Genomic DNA, 17,292 nt, shown 5'->3' on the forward strand with positions numbered 1-17,292 from the left:
AGTTGATAAAATCAATTGATCCACAGAAAATAAAATGGTGGAAAATTGTAGCAAGTCAAAGAAAAGCCTACCCTAGATATTGAAACATTATATGCTACATAAAGGAATATTGTTTTGGTGTTTATGAGACCACTAGAGGAACAGACTGTAAGTAATCAGAAATAACAATATCTAAATATTACACAATTTTATTTGCTTCCTCAAGAAAGTAAACTATAGACAAAAGCAAACATGATCAACATATGGATTAAAATACAATTCAGTATGTCCTGCTTAAGAGTTATTAAAATTGGAGAAATTTGGGAAAAAAGAATTATGTGATATTTAAAAACATACATTATTCTACCTATATGGAGGTAAACACATTTAACATTTAGTATCTGATAATTAGCTACAGCTTTTCATAGTTTTTTTTAAATAAATTTATTTATTTTATTGGCTGTGTTGTGTCTTTTTTGCTTTGCAGAGGCTTTCTTTTTAGTTGCGGTGAGTGGGGGCTACTCTTCATTGTGGTGCGCGGGCTTCTCATTGCTGTGGCTTCTCGTTGCAGAGCACGGGCTCTAGGTGCATGGGCTTCAGTAGTTGCAGCACATGGGCTCAATAGTTGTGGCTCACGGCTCTAAAGTGCAGGCTCAATAGTTGTGGTGCACGGGCTTAGTTGCTTCGCGGCATGTGAGATCTTCCTGGAGCAGGGATCAAACCCGTGTCTCCTGCATTGGCAGGTGGATTCTCAAGCGCTGTGCCACCTAGAAAGCCCAGCTTTTCATAGTTTTTTAAAGAACTAGTAACATACATAGAGTTTTGAATCATGTTTGCAATTGATAGCAAGCATTTTCCATGTAAATAGAGTGTTTTGTACAAAATATTAAATATAATTTTACAATAAACATTTAACATTTCATAATTTCTGGAAGCATTTTCAAATTTAAGTAATTTCTAAATTTTCTTACTAGAAAAACTGCTGTGCTCTGCAGGTGCAAGCTTTATGTATTACTGGCAGTAATCACCAAGTTCCTTCCAGAAAAGTTACACCCAAATAAACGCATCTTCAACACAGTATCTAACTCTAACCAAACTGTCATAGAATAATTTTTGATAAACTTGGCAATGATGGAGAAAAATATGGCTTTGCTGTTGTAATTTGATTAATTTTGCATTAGGTTGAGCTTTTAAAACAAACTTGATGTCTTGCCTTGCATCTTGTTAAATGTCAGTTCAGTGTTGATCTTAAATGGCTTGCACGTTTTTATGGTTGATGTTACATATTGCATTTTTAATAAATGTTTCAATATCTATTGCCATTAAATATTGTTCATATATTTTTTCTTCATTTATCTAATCTAATTTACAGTACATAAAATTATTTCAATCCTTTGGCATTTGTTGACTTTATAATAAAAAAGTTACCTGAGATTTTTTTTAGTAGATTTCTATCAATTATTTAGTAACAATTAACGTGATTTCATTCTGGAATTCTTAGTGTGTGTATATATCAGTATATACATGTATACATATGCATATATATGATACATATACTTGTGTGTATATGTGTGTACGTATGTATGTATATGTTCATACAACAGGCTCCCCACCAAGACCAATAGTTATGCAATATAAATCCAAAAAGTAGGAGATATAGTGAGATAATATTTGCAATGTATCCATAGGAAAATGTATTATTATCTCTTCCATATGCTAATATCTCCTTAAAATCTATAAGAAAAAGACAGGGTACCCAAAAGACAATTTGTGGAACCATAATTCACAGAAGGGAATACCCAATGGTCCGATAGGCTTTGAAAATACACTTCAGTTGCAATTACAAAAATGCACATCAGAACAGGAAGATATTGTAGTTCATCATCATGCTGACAAAGACATCAGTTAGATAGTCTCAAGAGCTAGTGAGGATGTGAGAAAATAGAAACTGTCAGATACTATTAGTGGCATAGTAATATGTGAATTCTAGAGTGTAACTGGGAAGTGTTTATTGATTTTAATACGTACATACCATCTGATACATCAGTGTTATGCTTGACTATATATTCTGTATAGGCAGCTTTACAAGAGATGATACAACTATCCACCAATTCAGATATAGATGAATATAAATGTTAATGCTGCAAATAAAAATATACACAAGTTAGAATGATTTAGACTTAAATCCTTAACATATAGAGATCTGAAAAAATAGCACTGAATGAAAAGACAAAATCAGACCAAGGAATATTACACAAAATTAGTGTACATTCAATAGAAATGTGAATGACTATGCAAGAGAAAAGCATTTGAGGAATGAGTTTAAGGGAACTGATTATGTATTAATATGCAGATGTCTGCACACACTTCTGGACTGATGAAAGCAGCGTACTTAAAGTGGGGCATGTGATGGTGGATCCAATACAAAGGCGACAGAGACACGTATCACCTCACCTACAACCATCTAACACTGCACTATTCAATACTAAAATTTGTAAGTTATACTGTCATTTTAAATTTATACTAGCTACATTTAAAACAAAATAGAGGAACTTCTGTGGTGTCTCAGTAGTTAAGAATCCGCCTGCCAATGAGAGGACACGGGTTTGATCCCTGGTCCAGGAATATCCCACATGCTGAGGAACAACTAAGCCCGTGCACCACAACTCCTGAGCCTGTGCTCTACAGCCTGCAAGACACAACTACTGAAGCCCGCGTGCCTAGATCCTGTGCTCCACAATAAGAGAAGACACCGCAATGAGAAGCCCATGCACCACAATGAAGAGTAGCCCCCACTTGCTGCAAGTAGAGAAAGCCCGTGTGCAACAACATAGACCCAACTCAGCCAAAAATAAGTAAATTAAAAAAAAAACAAACGGGGGAAGGGATGAATTAGGAGTTTGGGATTAACATATAGACACAACTATATATAAAATAACAAGGGCCTACCATATAGCACAGAGAACTATATTCAATATCTCGTAACACCGTATAATGGAAAAGCATCTGAAAAAGAATCGATTTAAATATATATGTATGAAAGTTCTTAAAAAAATATGTATAACTGAATCATTTTGCTGCACACCTGAAACTAACTTTGTAAATCAACTATCCTTCAATTAGAAAATAAAAAAATAAATGGAAACAAATGAAATAATTTAACCACATTTTATGTGACTCAATATATCTAAATATTTCAACATATCAATATATAAATATCCAGATGTTTTAAATTCTTTTCCAATTCTAAGTCTTGAAAATTTAGTGTGTATTCCATACTGAAAACACGTCTTGGTTTGAATTAGCCACATTTCAGGTACTCACTGGCTACTGGCTACCATACTGGACAGCACACATACAGAGGATATTCTTTCCTAATTCTTAGTGCTAAATTATTATATACAGGTTGCTTACATTTCCTCTGATCTGCTTTTTAATGAACTACTTCTTTCCATTGAATAGTTGAATTGTTAGCTAATTGTTATGTGTTTATTTATTGTTCCTTAACTGTAGTCAAATATCTGGCAGGGTAAGTTATCAAATTTATTTTCCTTTTAGTTTTTTAAAACAGTAATCCTCATTTTACTTTCAAAAGCTTTAAGAATGAGATACTGTATTATGAATTTCATTTTAAAAAGTTTAATAATTTCGATTATAACAGTAATTCACAAAATCCTCTATACAGTCTATAGAATATATCTTTAGAATTTTTTAAAATAAATTTATTTTTATTTATTGGCTGGATTAGGTCTTCATTGCTGCACACAGGCTTTCTCTAGTTGCGGTGAATGGGGGCTACTCTTCATCGTGGTGCACGGCCTCCTCATTGTGGTGGCTTCTCTTGTTGTGGAGCATGGGCTCTAGGTGTGTGGGCTTCAGTAGTTGTGGCACACGGGCTCAACAGTTGTGGCTCACAGGGTCTAAAGCGCAAGCTCAATGGCTGTGGCGCATGGGCTTAGATGCTCCGAGGCATGTGGGATCTTCCCGGCCCAGGGATCGAACCCATATCCCCTGCATTATTGGCAGGTGGATTCCTAACCACTGCGCCACCTAGAAAGTCTTATTTGGAATTTAGAATGTTAATATAAATTTCCATAGCACTATAGATAGTCTTCTATGGAATAGAAATATTTTCTGTTAGGCTAGCAGAATATTTAATGGAAAAAATAAGTATAAAAAAGGAAAATAAATTAGCTGAAATAATATAACATAAACAATAGAAAATGTTCCATGTAAGTCTTTTCTTATCTTCTTGAGGACTTTTCAACTATCTTTGCCATAGCATTTATCAGACTACTAAAATTACCTGGGGTTTTGTTGCTACTACTGGAAATTGAGCTCCGCATAGGAAAGATCTGTTTCTGAGCTAGCAGAGATATAAGTATCTCACAAAAGATATTTTTCAAACTACCTGCAACATAATAAGAAAAAACATAGGTGATAGTTTAAAACACTTAAGAGCAAATATTGAGAGCAAGTGAGAAGTCGAGTTATAACGGAGAAAAAAAAAGGAGAGAAAAGAATGTGAAAAATATAGGGGGAATATGGGTAAAGGAGATAAGGTGAAGGGGGTTTCTGAGATAAGAAAAGACAGATTCTAGAGAAACTAATTTATTGAATATAAGACAGGATAAAGTAATCGAGAAAGAATAGTTTAGGGAAAAATCATAGCAAATGATAAGAGAGAAGAAAACATATTCAGAGAAATAAAGAGGATAGAAGTACTCAAAGATGGAAACATCTCAAGATAAATAAATGAAAGAAGAAAAAACAAGAGGAAGAAGAGAAAAAGAAAATGTGAAAAGTACTAAAACTGCATATAAGAACATTGATAAAAATACAAAATAATAGAAGATATATGACCTTATAAAACTATAAAGGGAATGGGAGGGGGGGAGCAGAAAATGAAATGTAAAACACAGAAGAGAATATGTGAAAAAATGTCTAAGAATAACTAAGCCAGGTTACTAAATGATGAAGAAACAATAAAAGAAGAGATTTTAAAAGAAGCAGAATACAGTAAATGTAAAACCTAGAGTAGACTGAACTCCTCTCATGAATAAAATGGACTTAAAGACATTAAAGAGAGGTAAGGATTTAGAGAATAGAAAGGAAATTGTAACAAAGTTTTCTGTGCACAGGAAAAGATAGAAATTGAATTAAACGAGCAAAAAGAATGTTAGAGAAGGCAAGGAAAAGGAAAGCAATTTCAAAAATAAACCCATGTCAGGCTGTCAATGGAGGAAAAAAAAGTGCAGCTCAAGAAAATGACAGAGGTGCCAAAGAGAATTAAAATGAGCTACAAATAGAGGGTGAAAAGCAGTGAGAATATTCGTAGTAAACCCTTATGGGCCAGGCACACTTCGAAACCATTTACCTGTAATAATTTAATCTTCACAGTTTTCTGGGGTTTTACTCTTTTTATTCCTATTTTACAGACGAGCACACTGAAACACAGAGTACAAATATCTTGCCCAAGTTCACACATGTAGTAAGTGGTAGAGCTGAGATTTAACCCAGAAAACCTGACTCTAGAGACAGCTCTTCTCACATTGTGCTATGACACCTCAAAGAAAAGAAAATGGGATGAAATCAGAAAAAAATTTTTAAAATGATGGAAAGGTGTGAGAAACGGAAGCATGAGAGAAACTAAGAAAAGATATGCAAAGTGGTTAAAAAAAAAGAAATCAAAAAACAATGATGAGAAAAAGAGGAAAGAAAACAGAAGACAGATCAATGATAAGAGATGAAAAAGAGGATGATATTTATATAGAAAAAAAATAGAAGGAAAAATGAGAAAAACACATTAAATGAGCATCAAAAGAGAAACAGGAACAATTTCAGAAGAGTCTGTCTCTGTCTTTCCCTGTAAGAGCGGAGGCGGAGTGGCTCACCTGAATGGGATGCCTCTCCCCCAGCGCAGGTGGGAGGTGAATGAGGGGTAGTGCCGGGGAGGAACCATCAGCCCCATGCTTACAGGGAATAGGTGGTGGTCTCATTTCCCATTTGGGATGTGGTTATCATGTTACCTGCACTGGCCATGACAGGCTCTAGGATGGATCTCTGAGAGGATGTTAAAAAAAAAAAATAAACAAATTATATTTGCTGCAGCAAATTATTCGACTAATTATTTACTGTGACAATTAGCTGCCAAGGCAAAATAATCCTCTAGGGACACAAACTTTTCCAGAAATAAACCTGGCATGAACAGAAACTCAAGGATATGAAATAGGAATGGAAATCAAGTACTGAGAATTTAAATTCTTCTGCTGAAAGAATAAGTTGACTTGTAAGTTTCGGCATATCAACGTGATGGAATACAATGTCATACTTTAAATATACAATTTAAGAAGACTATGAAAAGAAATGGCACATTAGTGTTAAAAGCAAAATATAAAATAGTTTCTAAAGTTTTGCTTAAATGTTGATCAGCATTATTTAAGAGAATACACATCCAAGTTACCGGAGACCAAGGAAAATGTATAATATTTCTGATTGTAGGTGACCCCACATGAGTTTGTTCATTTAAAACTTTCTTTAGGGGGAATGGGGACGGGATGGAGTGGGAGTTTGGGGTTAGCAGATGTAAACTGTCACATACAGAATGGATAAACAACAAGGTCCTACTGTATAGCACAGGGAACTATATTCAATATCCTGTGATAAACCATAATAAAAAATATGAAAAACAATGTATAAATATGTATATGAGTTACCTGGCTGTTCAGCAGAAATTAACACAACATTGGAAATGAACTATACTTCAATTAAAAAATTTTCTTTAAATGGTATTGTTTCTCCAATAAAAAATAATCATAGCAAGGAAGAAATGGTATTCTTGCTAAATGCTTCTGCCAAGGAAAATATTATTTTCCTCTGTGACTTAATTGGTGGTACTTTCTAAATTACGTGAGTAGAAGTGCCTTAGATTACACACCACGAGGCCATTAAGAAAGGTAAAATGGGAAATAAAATAGTATCTTTAAAAAAAAGTAGAAAGAATATCTGTAGCCATGAAACTACTAGGTTTACTGGCATTACATTTCCTTTCAAAACTAAAGCAGAAACCACGGATAAATAATTCATCATCTCTGATAGAAGGATGCGTATTAATTTACTTAAAAGCCCAGCATTTTACTGACATTGTATTCTGAAAAGAATTATTAGATGAGAATTTGCATAAGGGATGTGAAAGACCTTTTGAATATGCCTACGTCAGTGGCTTCTGGTGAATAGCTTTGGATGATAGCAGACCATCCAGTTTCTCAGCCTCATTTTTGTGAGTCTGGCAGTATGTAAGTTACACTCCAAAGGCCAGGGTGTGTTCATCTTTATTTATGGACAATAATATTTGCCTGCCATATACTTCTATCTAGTGGTGTGCTGGCAAACTAGCTCATGGAAGTAAAAAGTACTCCCTCATAGTGTTTGCTGATTTTCTTGAGTTTAATCTACAAATGGTTTAACAACCAACTTTCAAAATTTCTGAAGGTGTTCTTAAGAGCTACTATTTGCCAATTCCCCAGAACACAACTGCTTTTAAAAAAAATAGCATCAGAAATTTTCCATTTTTTCCCGCTTTCCGAGTTCATGGAAAAATATTTGTGGCAGAGATGATATTACACCAGACACTTTAATGTAAAAAAGAAAAAAAAAAAAAACCCAAGGATGACATTATTGAATAAGCACATTTTCAAAAAATCTTCAGCTGATGACTGTCCACAACATAATTCTTCATAAAAAACGAAACACTGTGATTGCTTCTTCATTATAGGAGACAGTATAGGGATGTATGTTTTAGTCATTTCTGAGTGTTTTATGTGGAAAATTTGATAACTCATGATAAAACTTCTATGAAAAACATACCAATATCTGTTGACCTGCTCTTATGTCTCAGTCATTGTGTGCAAATGTCACATCCATTCTCTCAAGTAGTTACTTCAAATATTATCAGAAAAAAATGTGTAAGCACAGGCAGAAACTTGGAGGTAGTGACTAAGTTAGAGACCATTTCGGCAGAGCAAGCCTCATCCTCCACTGTTCCCTGGACCTTCCTTCCTCACCATTGATTCAGATGATCCCAGAGCCACTCAGCCCGCCAGTTACTAAATGTTCCCACAGGATGCCCTTTCATTATTAGGATTTGAGTAAATGTTTCCATCACCTGAAATGAGAGCATGAAGACAAAGAAATATGTCTTCACCCCAGCATGGCCTCAAAGTGAGGTCCTGTAGCCAAATGCTTTTTATTTTATAAATTTATTTATTTATTCATTCATTCAGTTATTGGCTGTGTTGAGTCTTCATTGCTGCACGCGGGCTTTTCTCTAGTTACATGAGCGGGGGCTACTCTTCACTGTGGTGCGCGGGCTTCTCATTGCAGTGGCTTCTCTTGTGGCGGGGCACAGACTCTATGCGCATGGCCTTCAATAGTTGTGGCACGTGGGCTCAGTGGTTGCAGCTTATGGTCTCTAGAGCACTGGCTCAGTAGTTGTGGTGCACGGGCTTTAGCTGCTCTGGGTCAGGGATCTAACCTGTGTCCCCTGCATTGGCAGGCAGATTCTTAGTCACTGCGCCACCAGGGAAGTTCCGCCAAATGCTTACTGAATATTATACCATTTGATACAAAACCCTGTTCTCAGGACTTTCCTCTAGAAAGTTGCATTTAGATATTCACTGGCAGGGTGATCACAACTTCTCCTGGTATAACTATGCTCTGTCCAGTTGTCTCTTTGATAACCAGAGAAATTCAGATTCTTTTCACTTCTAGAGTGATCATTCCATTCAAAATATTTCAATATGGGATTTTGACCCCTTGTTCTCTGGTAGTTATACCAGGTTATGGGTTTTGTTCAAATGAGGCATCTTTTTAACTCACTTGAATAAATATTTGGCATATAAATTAATATTTTATTTCCTCTGATAGGTACCTGCTATCTTTGCTCTACTGTATAAAACACAAGTAACCTGAAAAGATCTGGCAACCATTAAACTTGAGTTAAGGACATCTGGAAGGTAAGAGTGACTGAGAAGTCTCTGAGTGTAAGCAACTCAAATGCTAGTGTTTTATGTCAGTGGGATTCAGAACAAAGATAGGATCCTAGAAAAGTAAACCTCAGGTGGCTTCCCATAGGCTGTTCAGTGTGGAATGTGGGCTGGTCTGGTGACAGGAGGGTTGAGAGCCAGGAGGCAACTTGAGAATATGTTGTAAAACAGGGGCTTCCTTATGTGGTTGTTCCCCTCCAGGCAGGGAAGGATCCCAGCTTGCTCCCATAATGTCACCTCACATTGTGAGGTTTATAACCTCTCTTGAGAATTAGAGTCACACAGCTCTGGCTTCACTTGGAACCTAGGCTACTAAACTAAGGACATGGTTACTATGGTTGGGGTGGGACTGACGTTGTTTAAGTTCTGTCTTGATCTTTGCCCATGAATGATGGTGTAGGAGAGACCTTTGTGTTCAAGGATGGGTAAGGACCTGCATTTCCTTAAATACTTGCCTCGGTCCTCTGCTTTAATCGGGCTGTGTCTGTAGAGCGCAAATGAGCCTCCTTACTTATTCTCTGTGCTAGAAAGCAAACCAGACCCCCGTGTGCCATGATGCAGGTTGATCTGAAGCTTCTTCCCAGGCTTTGGGGTCTCAGCACTCCTGGCCTCCACGTCACAGGAGAGTTTTCTCTCTTGCTAAGGAGTCCCGTAGGTCTGCCACTCTTTCCTTCCCTCTTGTCAAGAAAAGGGCTTGGCTTACATCCTGGGATGAGTAGTGATCACCCACAGAGCATCTGTCCAGACCACCATGACCTCGCGTGGATCCCAGTGGCCGTGCTGTGCTATGTGCTTCCTCCCCCGCCCCCAGGGTGAGTTGATTGATTGGATCAGAGGTGGGCATCTGAGACAGGTACATGCATTTCGACATAGTTTTGAAATGATGTCAAGCAAGAGTTTCTGATCTCTGTGACACACGAGAGACCTGGATGCAGAGGAAGTTGGTGTGTAAGGGAGAGAAAGAGGTGAGGATGGCAGAGAGAGGCAGAAGCCAGGGAGGTGGCACAGTGTTGCCTGTGCACCCTCAGTCCTTCTTAAGTCAATTCAGAATTCTCTGTTCTCAGGAAGAAATGCTTCCCTTTGGCTTACCTAGAGCTAGTTGTTTTTCTTATTTGCAATACAAAGAGGCTCTTGTAAGCTCCCTTGGTCGGTGTGCCCAGGCCAGGCCTTTGTACTGGGGAGTTGTTTGCTCACTGTTGTGAAACTGCTTATACTTCCGAAGCTGCCAGGAATTGGGGGTTATTTCAGTAACAGGAGAAGGATCTTAGCCGGGAGCCTGAGCTGCCTGCTGTTGAGAAGTGTGGCTTATGTTTTCAGACTTGCTGTCCCATATCTGAGGTGTGGCTGCAAGCGTGTCGGGAAGAGGGGTAGGGCTTGGGGGTCCCACTGAGAAAGGGCCAGAGAGGGCAGTCCTCCTGGTCCCTGGGAGCAAAGGAAAGAGTGGCTGGTTTCCTGTCTGGGGGAGGGCTATTCGTTGTCCCCTCCCACGAGCCTGGGGTTCATCCAGGCATCGTTCCAATTTCTCAGGTCCAGATGTCATTTACATCTTTCTTTGCAGTAGTGTGTCAATGAAATCAATGAAATATACAGAGGCCTTGGGCCTAAAAATGTACAGGTCAAAAGTATAAGCTCTGGGGTCAGATGGCCGTTTGCGTGAGCGAGCTGTAGCACGGGGACTACCCGTGCAAGTTCCCGCCCTCTCTGTGTCTTGGTTTGTGTGTCTGTAAAATGAGAAGGATTTGACACCAGATTATCTCTGAGGCAGAGTGGAGAAGAAGATGCCCGGGACTGCCAGGCAGGAAGAGGTTTGGGGATGGACTTGAACATGGCTGGGCACCCTCTGCGCCTGAGACTCAGAAGGGATTAGGCTTGTGCAGATGGTACGGTCTCCCGTGAGCCAACCACTGTCACGTTGTCATGGGTAGAGAGAGACTCTGGGCGGCCAAGGGTGAGGGGAGTCTGCTGGGTGTAAGGCCACTCAGTCTGGCCAGAGAGGCAGATGCCTTCCGGCCAGGTCATCCCTCTGGAACTGTGCAGCTTCCTAGGCTCAGGGCTTGAAGCAAGAGGCAGCCACTGAGGCCTCCCAGCCCCGGGGGCTCCCGCTTGCATTGGCTGGAGGAGCCTGCGGGTTGGGGAGAGGTCTTGAGCAGGGCTCTTCATCAGGGAGGCATCCATAAAAGGACTTCGAAGCCATGGGAGAGAGCGAACCCAAGCCTGGAGTGAGTGTAAGGAGACGAGGGAACCAGAGCTGAGGCTCCCGCACTCCTCTGGGGTGTGGTCCAGGAGGGGAGGAGGATGAGCTAAAGAGCCTGATGCAGAGCAGCCAGAAGGAGAAGCAAATTGCCAGCAGAGGAGGGCAAAGGAAGGAAGAGGCAGTGCTCAGCTGTCAAATGTGGCCAGTGGTTGGAGGCAGTGAGGGCTGAGGGGGAGACACTCGATTTTTTGACCAGGTCGTCTTGGAGACGTCATTTTTGCCCTTGCCCCTGGGAAAGCAGGCTGGCCCCCTTTCCCTCCGACATGTCTTCCTGGTGTGATGCCATTTTCAAACTTTATTTTGAGGGAGGCGTTCCATAGGAGCCCTGGCTCTGTGCAGAAGCCCTGGCCAGGGGAGTGTCACCTTTTTATTGGGACATTGGCAGCACGCAGCTCTGGGCACTGCCCCACCCTCCCCTGGGGCTCAGAACTCGCAGATCACGAGGCGCTGTTCTCCACAGGCCTTGTCGTTCCACTTGCCACTGGGAAGGATCTCCACACAGTTCTCTACACCGCCTTGGTTGTTGGGTTCCCCGGGGGCCCAGTTGGAATAGACCAGGGGCTCCTCGGTGGCGTAGGTGAACGTGCCCTCCTTCTGGATGTCGGTCATGCCCAGGAAAGCAGCCTTGCTGTGGGCTGTGACCAGCTGTCTCACGGCCTCGTTCTCAGCTGCAGAGCGTGGGGAGGCCAACTGTCCCCCGGCCTGTGTGCATACCTGCTGTGCATCCTGAACAGTTTTCTCAAAGCCTCCCGTCTTGAAGATCTTCTCCCCGACATCCTGACCATCAGGGAAGAGCTCCACTAGGGGAAGAGGTGAGTCAGATTGGGATTGTAGCAGCACCTGGACCTTCGTGCTCCAACCAGAGCCCCCCAGCCTCCCATCCAGCACACCAGGGCACCAGATAGGACAAAAGTGAGGCACTTGGTTCCAGAGCAGCCCTGGCTCCACGATGTGCCCTGTGAGTGGTGCTGTGGTCTCCATTGGCAGGTGAGGACCCAGGAACTCAGGGAGCTTACAGAAGAGGCTCAAAGTCACACAATTGTTAAATACAGAGTGAGGATCAAATCTTGTTGGATGTGACACTAACACTTACACCTGCACTTTCTATTCCTCCCCATGTCAGATGTCAGAACCGATTTTTCAATTTTTGTGTAGATTGGAATGACTTTGCCCAGGGAAATGACACTGTGCAGCCCAGGGCAATTCCTGAGAGTGTGGAAAACACCATGAAGGGGGCTCACTCTCACCCCTGCATGATGGCTGGGCACGTGGGGTTATCAAAGGGGGGTCTGTGCTGTGTGGTGGGGTGAGGGGAAAGGCAAGGAGAGGGTGGGGCATCTGAGAGCAGCGACATGCTAATCTCTGCACTGGGGGCAGCTCAGTGTTGGCCTCTTGATAAGCTTGCAGGTGATGCCCCAGCCCGTCAGCCTCCCTGGACCGCTGGGCAGGGGATGAAGGCATCTGAGAGATGTGAGTGGGAGTGGGAGGCAGGGCTGGGATGGGCGCTAGAGAGAGCCCTGTTTGGGAATCAGAAGGCTACGTGTTCAGTTTAACCTTAGCAAGTCATTTCCCTTTTCAGGGTTTCCCATTCCTTATTTCTGAAGTTGGGGTTCACTACATAAAAGCATCAGCTGTGTGACATGTTAAGTATCTATAATTATTCCATCCCATTCCCACCCTTTTGGCTTCTAGGCTCATGGGTGGAAATCTTTAGGGCTCCCAAGAGGATTCACTGGATGGGTTAGGAACCCTGGCTTCACCCTGATACGCTGCCTTTCTCCTCTGAGTAGCTTCAACAAGGACTCAGGGGCCAGATTCTCCCAGGGTCAAGATGGCACCCAGAGAAGCCCTGGGCAAGGTCAGTGCAAGTTCTTGTGCCATGATTGGGTTTGTATCCCATGCATCTGGTGGGTATGCATGTGTGTGCCTGACTATGTCCATGTATCCATCTGAAGGTACATGGGAGGACTTAAGGTCCATTGGATGGGTGTGCATATTTGTGTGTGCATACGTGTGTGTGTGCTCATGTATGTAGATGGTGTGGATGAGTGATGGTGTTCAAATACACACATGTGGCTGGTGCATACGCCCACATTCTCCTTGTTTCCCTCAGTGTGCATGTGAGCGAGTGAATAGGTATGCAGATGTGTGTGTGGGAGGAGGAAAACCTAGCAAATGTTGGCAACTCTTATCCTTACTTCTTAGGTACTTAGTTGGCTTGAGCTCTTAGGGGCTAACCCTCTGTCTCAGCCAAGCAGGCCCCTTTATGCTCTACTCCTTCAGAAAACGCTTCTTTTTCTGGATCAGTGAGGTTTGATGAATGATGTGGCCTCCTAGCTGATGTCGGGGAGAGCAGAGAAGGAGGAGGGAAGTTGGGGACTGAGGTGGAGAGTCTAAGAGGCACAGGACACTCAGGTGTGCACTCCAGGAGGCCTCTGCCTCCTTAGGACTCCAGGCTTAGAGAAGAATCTTTGCTTTAAACACCCAAGGATGTGCAGGGAGAGTCCAGCACTGGCTGGAGACTGGGGACAGCCTGCCCCGCCAGACTCAGGGGCACTTTTAGGGTGACACACTTGGTGGCCACCAACCATGGTCAGGCTCTACCAGCCTTGAACCCCCAAGCTGGATCCCAGCTGCTGCTTACAGGACTGTGTCTAGATTCTCTGTTTCCTCGGGCTGTGCAGCTGCCTCTCTGGGCATATGAACACCTGGCTGCACAGAAGGAAGAAATGATCCTGGGTTGGGTGTCCCCCTGTCTATCAGAGGGATCTGCCCAGGGTCAGCAGGGGTGAAGGTCTGCTGAAGTGGTGATATGGACCGCATCCTCTTCCTCCTCCCTTGCATCTACTTGCAGCTCCTAGAGCATGTGGCTGCACTGCTATGTCCCAGTCCATTCTTAGCCACACTGCCTGCCCAACTTCCAGGTCCTGTCCTAAACGTGGTCCGGCCAAGTTCAGTTTTTGACCCAAGCCCAGTCAACTCTAAACCAAGACCCAGACCCAATCTGAGGCCCACCCTGGGTGCCTGGCTCAGGTTCAAGTCCAGGAACTCACCTTTCTTATACTGAGAGAAGGCATTCTGGAGGCGTTGTAGCTGTCCCTGTAAGGTCTCCACCTGCTGCCTCAGAGCAGTGATTTCTGTAGGAGAGAGAGGGTTAGAACCTTTGCACACTGTTAGTGGGAATGTAAATTGGTACAGCGACTATGGAGAACATCATGGAAGTTCCTCAAAAAATTGAAAATAGAACTACCTACAATCCAGCAATTCCACTTCTGAGAATTTAACCAAAGAAAATGAAAACCCTGACTCGACGAGCTATATGGACCCCGAAGTTCATTGCAGCATTGTTTACAGTAGCCAAGACATGGAGGCAGCCTCGACCCTCAACATCTGTGGATGGACGAATGGATGGAGAAAATGGAAGGTGTATATCCAGTGGAACATTATTCAGCCAAAAAAAGGAATGAAATCTTGGCCATTTGCCACAACATTGATGAACCTTGAGGGCATTATGCTAACTGAAATAAGTTAAAAAAAAAAAGAGAGGTACCATAGGATGTCTTATATGTGGACTCTAAACAAATAACGAATACAACATACTCATAGGTACAGAGAACAGACTGGTGTTTGCCAGAGGTGGGGTTGGGGAGTGAGCAGAATGGGTGACAGTAGTCTAAAGGTACAAACTTCCAATTACAAAACACATAAGTCCCAGGAATGTAGTGTAGAGCAAGGTTAGTATACTTCATAATAGTGCATTGCATGCTTGAAAGTTGCTAAGGGTGTAGATCTTGAAAGTTCTCATCACACACACACACAAATTGTAACTATGTGTGTTGATGGATTTTGACATGATTTATTGTGATGATCATTTCACAATATACACAAATATAAAATCATTATGTTGTACAACTGAAACTAATACAATATTATGTATCAATGAAGTTTTAATAAAAAGAGGAAAAGCTATGTAACATGCTCTTAAAACTATAGAAAATAGACCAAATTATTATGCATCATGACATGATAAAATTATGCTATAAACACTATTTAATATGATTTGATTTCATAAATATGTCTATGTGTGTGTAAAGTGTGTGCACGTGTAACACACATGGGAAAACCACAAGAACAGCGTATACAAGAGTGTTCACAGTTGTTCTTTCTAAGTGGTACAGTGAAGGTAATTTTAATTTCCTTCTTTTTATCTTTAGTGACCACATATTATTTTTGAATTGGAAAATAGGCCAAACATTTTAAAAAAGACATGTTATGTTGAGAAAGGCTGCCTAAGTCTGAAAGTATATGAGATGTAACATGATTTAAGAATTTTACACTCAATTCTGTGTTTGGTTATTCTTTCTTTTCTCATTGAAATGAGATTCATGAAATATAAAATTAACATTTTTTTTTTCGCTGTGCTATGCATCTTGTGCAATCTGTGTTCCTTGACCAAGGATCAAACACGGGACCCAGCAGAGAGAGCTGAGTCCCAACTACTGTACCACCAGAGAATTCTCTAAAACTAAGTTTTTAAAGTATACAATTCAGTGGCAATTAGGACATTCACAACATTGTGCAACTACCACCTCTCTTTAGTTCAAAAATGTTCTATCAACCCAAAAGAAAACCTCATACCCACCAATCTCTCCCTCTCTACCTCCTCCCAGGCCTGGCTACCGCTCTTCTGCTTCCTGTCTTTATTACTTATTCTAGATATTTTATATAAATACATACAATATATGACCTTTTGTGTCTGGCTTTTTTAACTCAGAGTGACGTTCTTGAGGCTCATCCAATTTGTAGCACGTCTCGGTACTTCATCCCTTTGTATGGCTGAGCAATGTTCTATTGTATGAATACAGCACATTTTGTTTATCCATGCACCACGGATAAACACTGATAGACCCTTGGGTTGTTTCCATCTTTTGGATGTTGTGAATAAAACATTCATGTGCAAAAGTTCAACAGAAGAAATGACGCCTCTCTGGTGCTGCGAAACTGTTCATTCATTTCTTTGTTCATTTCCTCATCATTTCATGTATTAATTCACTGGGAAATGATCTGTGGACCCTGACTATTTGCTGAGTACTGAGCAGGATGTAAATGTTAGCACCAGGTCCTGGTCTGCAAGAGATTTGTCATCGAATGTTAAACTGCGAGGTACGGGTAACAGGTGAGGAAGACAGTTGATGAGATGTCCCTCGTTCCATCTCAGCATCCCCAGCACCAGCATACAACATACTCGGAGGAAACAGGACTACAAGGCTGAAGAGGATGTAGAGAGACTTGGAGAGGAGAGGTGATATTTCAGATTTGGAAACCATTCTCCCAGGGCAAGAAGGGCCAGACCTGCCTGGGCCAAGCATGTGCTGGTGGTGGGAGATGTGCATTTGATGGGCATTGTGTCCTGCTTTTAGTTACAATAGTCACTAGGCATGAAATGGAAGCATAGAAGGTGGGCCCCGCATCCCAATCCCACAGTGCCCTGTGCTCGGGCAGAGATGCCCTGATCCCTGGTGAGCCTCTTTCGGGCTCCCCCCAGGCTGGGGTGGCAGCAGGTACATGGGAGAAAAGCCACTCCTTAGAAGGAAGCATTAGAGGTTGCCCATCCTTGGGCGGAAACCGTGGAGGCCGTGACAGCACTGCGGTGGAGGAAGGGACCCGGTTCTCAGCAGCAAGCACCATGCCTCCCATAGCACTCATTTTGCATCCTAGCAGCCCCTGGAGTCCTAGCCCTGTACCTTACTGCCACCTGCAGTGAAGCTTTATGAACCAGCACTCTGGCCTGTCTTGACTGTACTAAAATTCCTCCTCTCTCAGCCATTTACATTCATTTATTCCACAAGTATTCACTGAGCTTCTCCGAGGTACAAGGCACTGTCCTAAGTGCTGGGATTACATTACTGAAAGAAACAGACAAAAACCAAATCTCTTCCTCATGGAGCTTAAACTCAACTGCATAGCAACAAACTATCAAAATTAAAGTGCACAACAGATGAGAATTTATCAGAT

At 41.8% G+C, this 17,292-nt stretch overlaps 1 protein-coding gene across 1 annotated transcript; it reads right to left on the reverse strand.

The window, feature by feature from the left end:
- Window positions 1–11,700: 11,700 nt before the first annotated feature.
- On the reverse strand, window positions 11,701–16,604 carry LOC130854218 (pulmonary surfactant-associated protein D-like). The gene is made up of 3 exons (XM_057736959.1): window positions 16,523–16,604; window positions 14,331–14,447; window positions 11,701–12,077 (listed from the first exon to the last, which is right to left on the reverse strand). Exons 1-3 carry the CDS (start codon window positions 16,602–16,604, stop codon window positions 11,701–11,703), a joined length of 576 nt encoding a protein of 191 aa, XP_057592942.1.
- Window positions 16,605–17,292: the final 688 nt, after the last annotated feature.

The sequence above is a fragment of the Hippopotamus amphibius genome, chromosome 5 (genome assembly GCF_030028045.1).
Source record: "Hippopotamus amphibius kiboko isolate mHipAmp2 chromosome 5, mHipAmp2.hap2, whole genome shotgun sequence".
Taxonomy (NCBI): domain Eukaryota; kingdom Metazoa; phylum Chordata; class Mammalia; order Artiodactyla; family Hippopotamidae; genus Hippopotamus; species Hippopotamus amphibius.

Coding starts and splice junctions, on each gene's coding strand:
- LOC130854218 (XM_057736959.1), bottom strand. CDS start 16,604: ATGGTTTCCAAATCTGAAATATCACCTCTCCTCTCCAAGTCTCTCTAC. Junction 14,448..16,522: donor TGTAGTCCTGTTTCCTCCGA/GTATGTTGTATG, acceptor TCCCACTAACAG/TGTGCAAAGGTTCTAACCCT. Junction 12,078..14,330: donor CTTCTCTCAGTATAAGAAAG/GTGAGTTCCTGG, acceptor CTCTTCCCCTAG/TGGAGCTCTTCCCTGATGGT.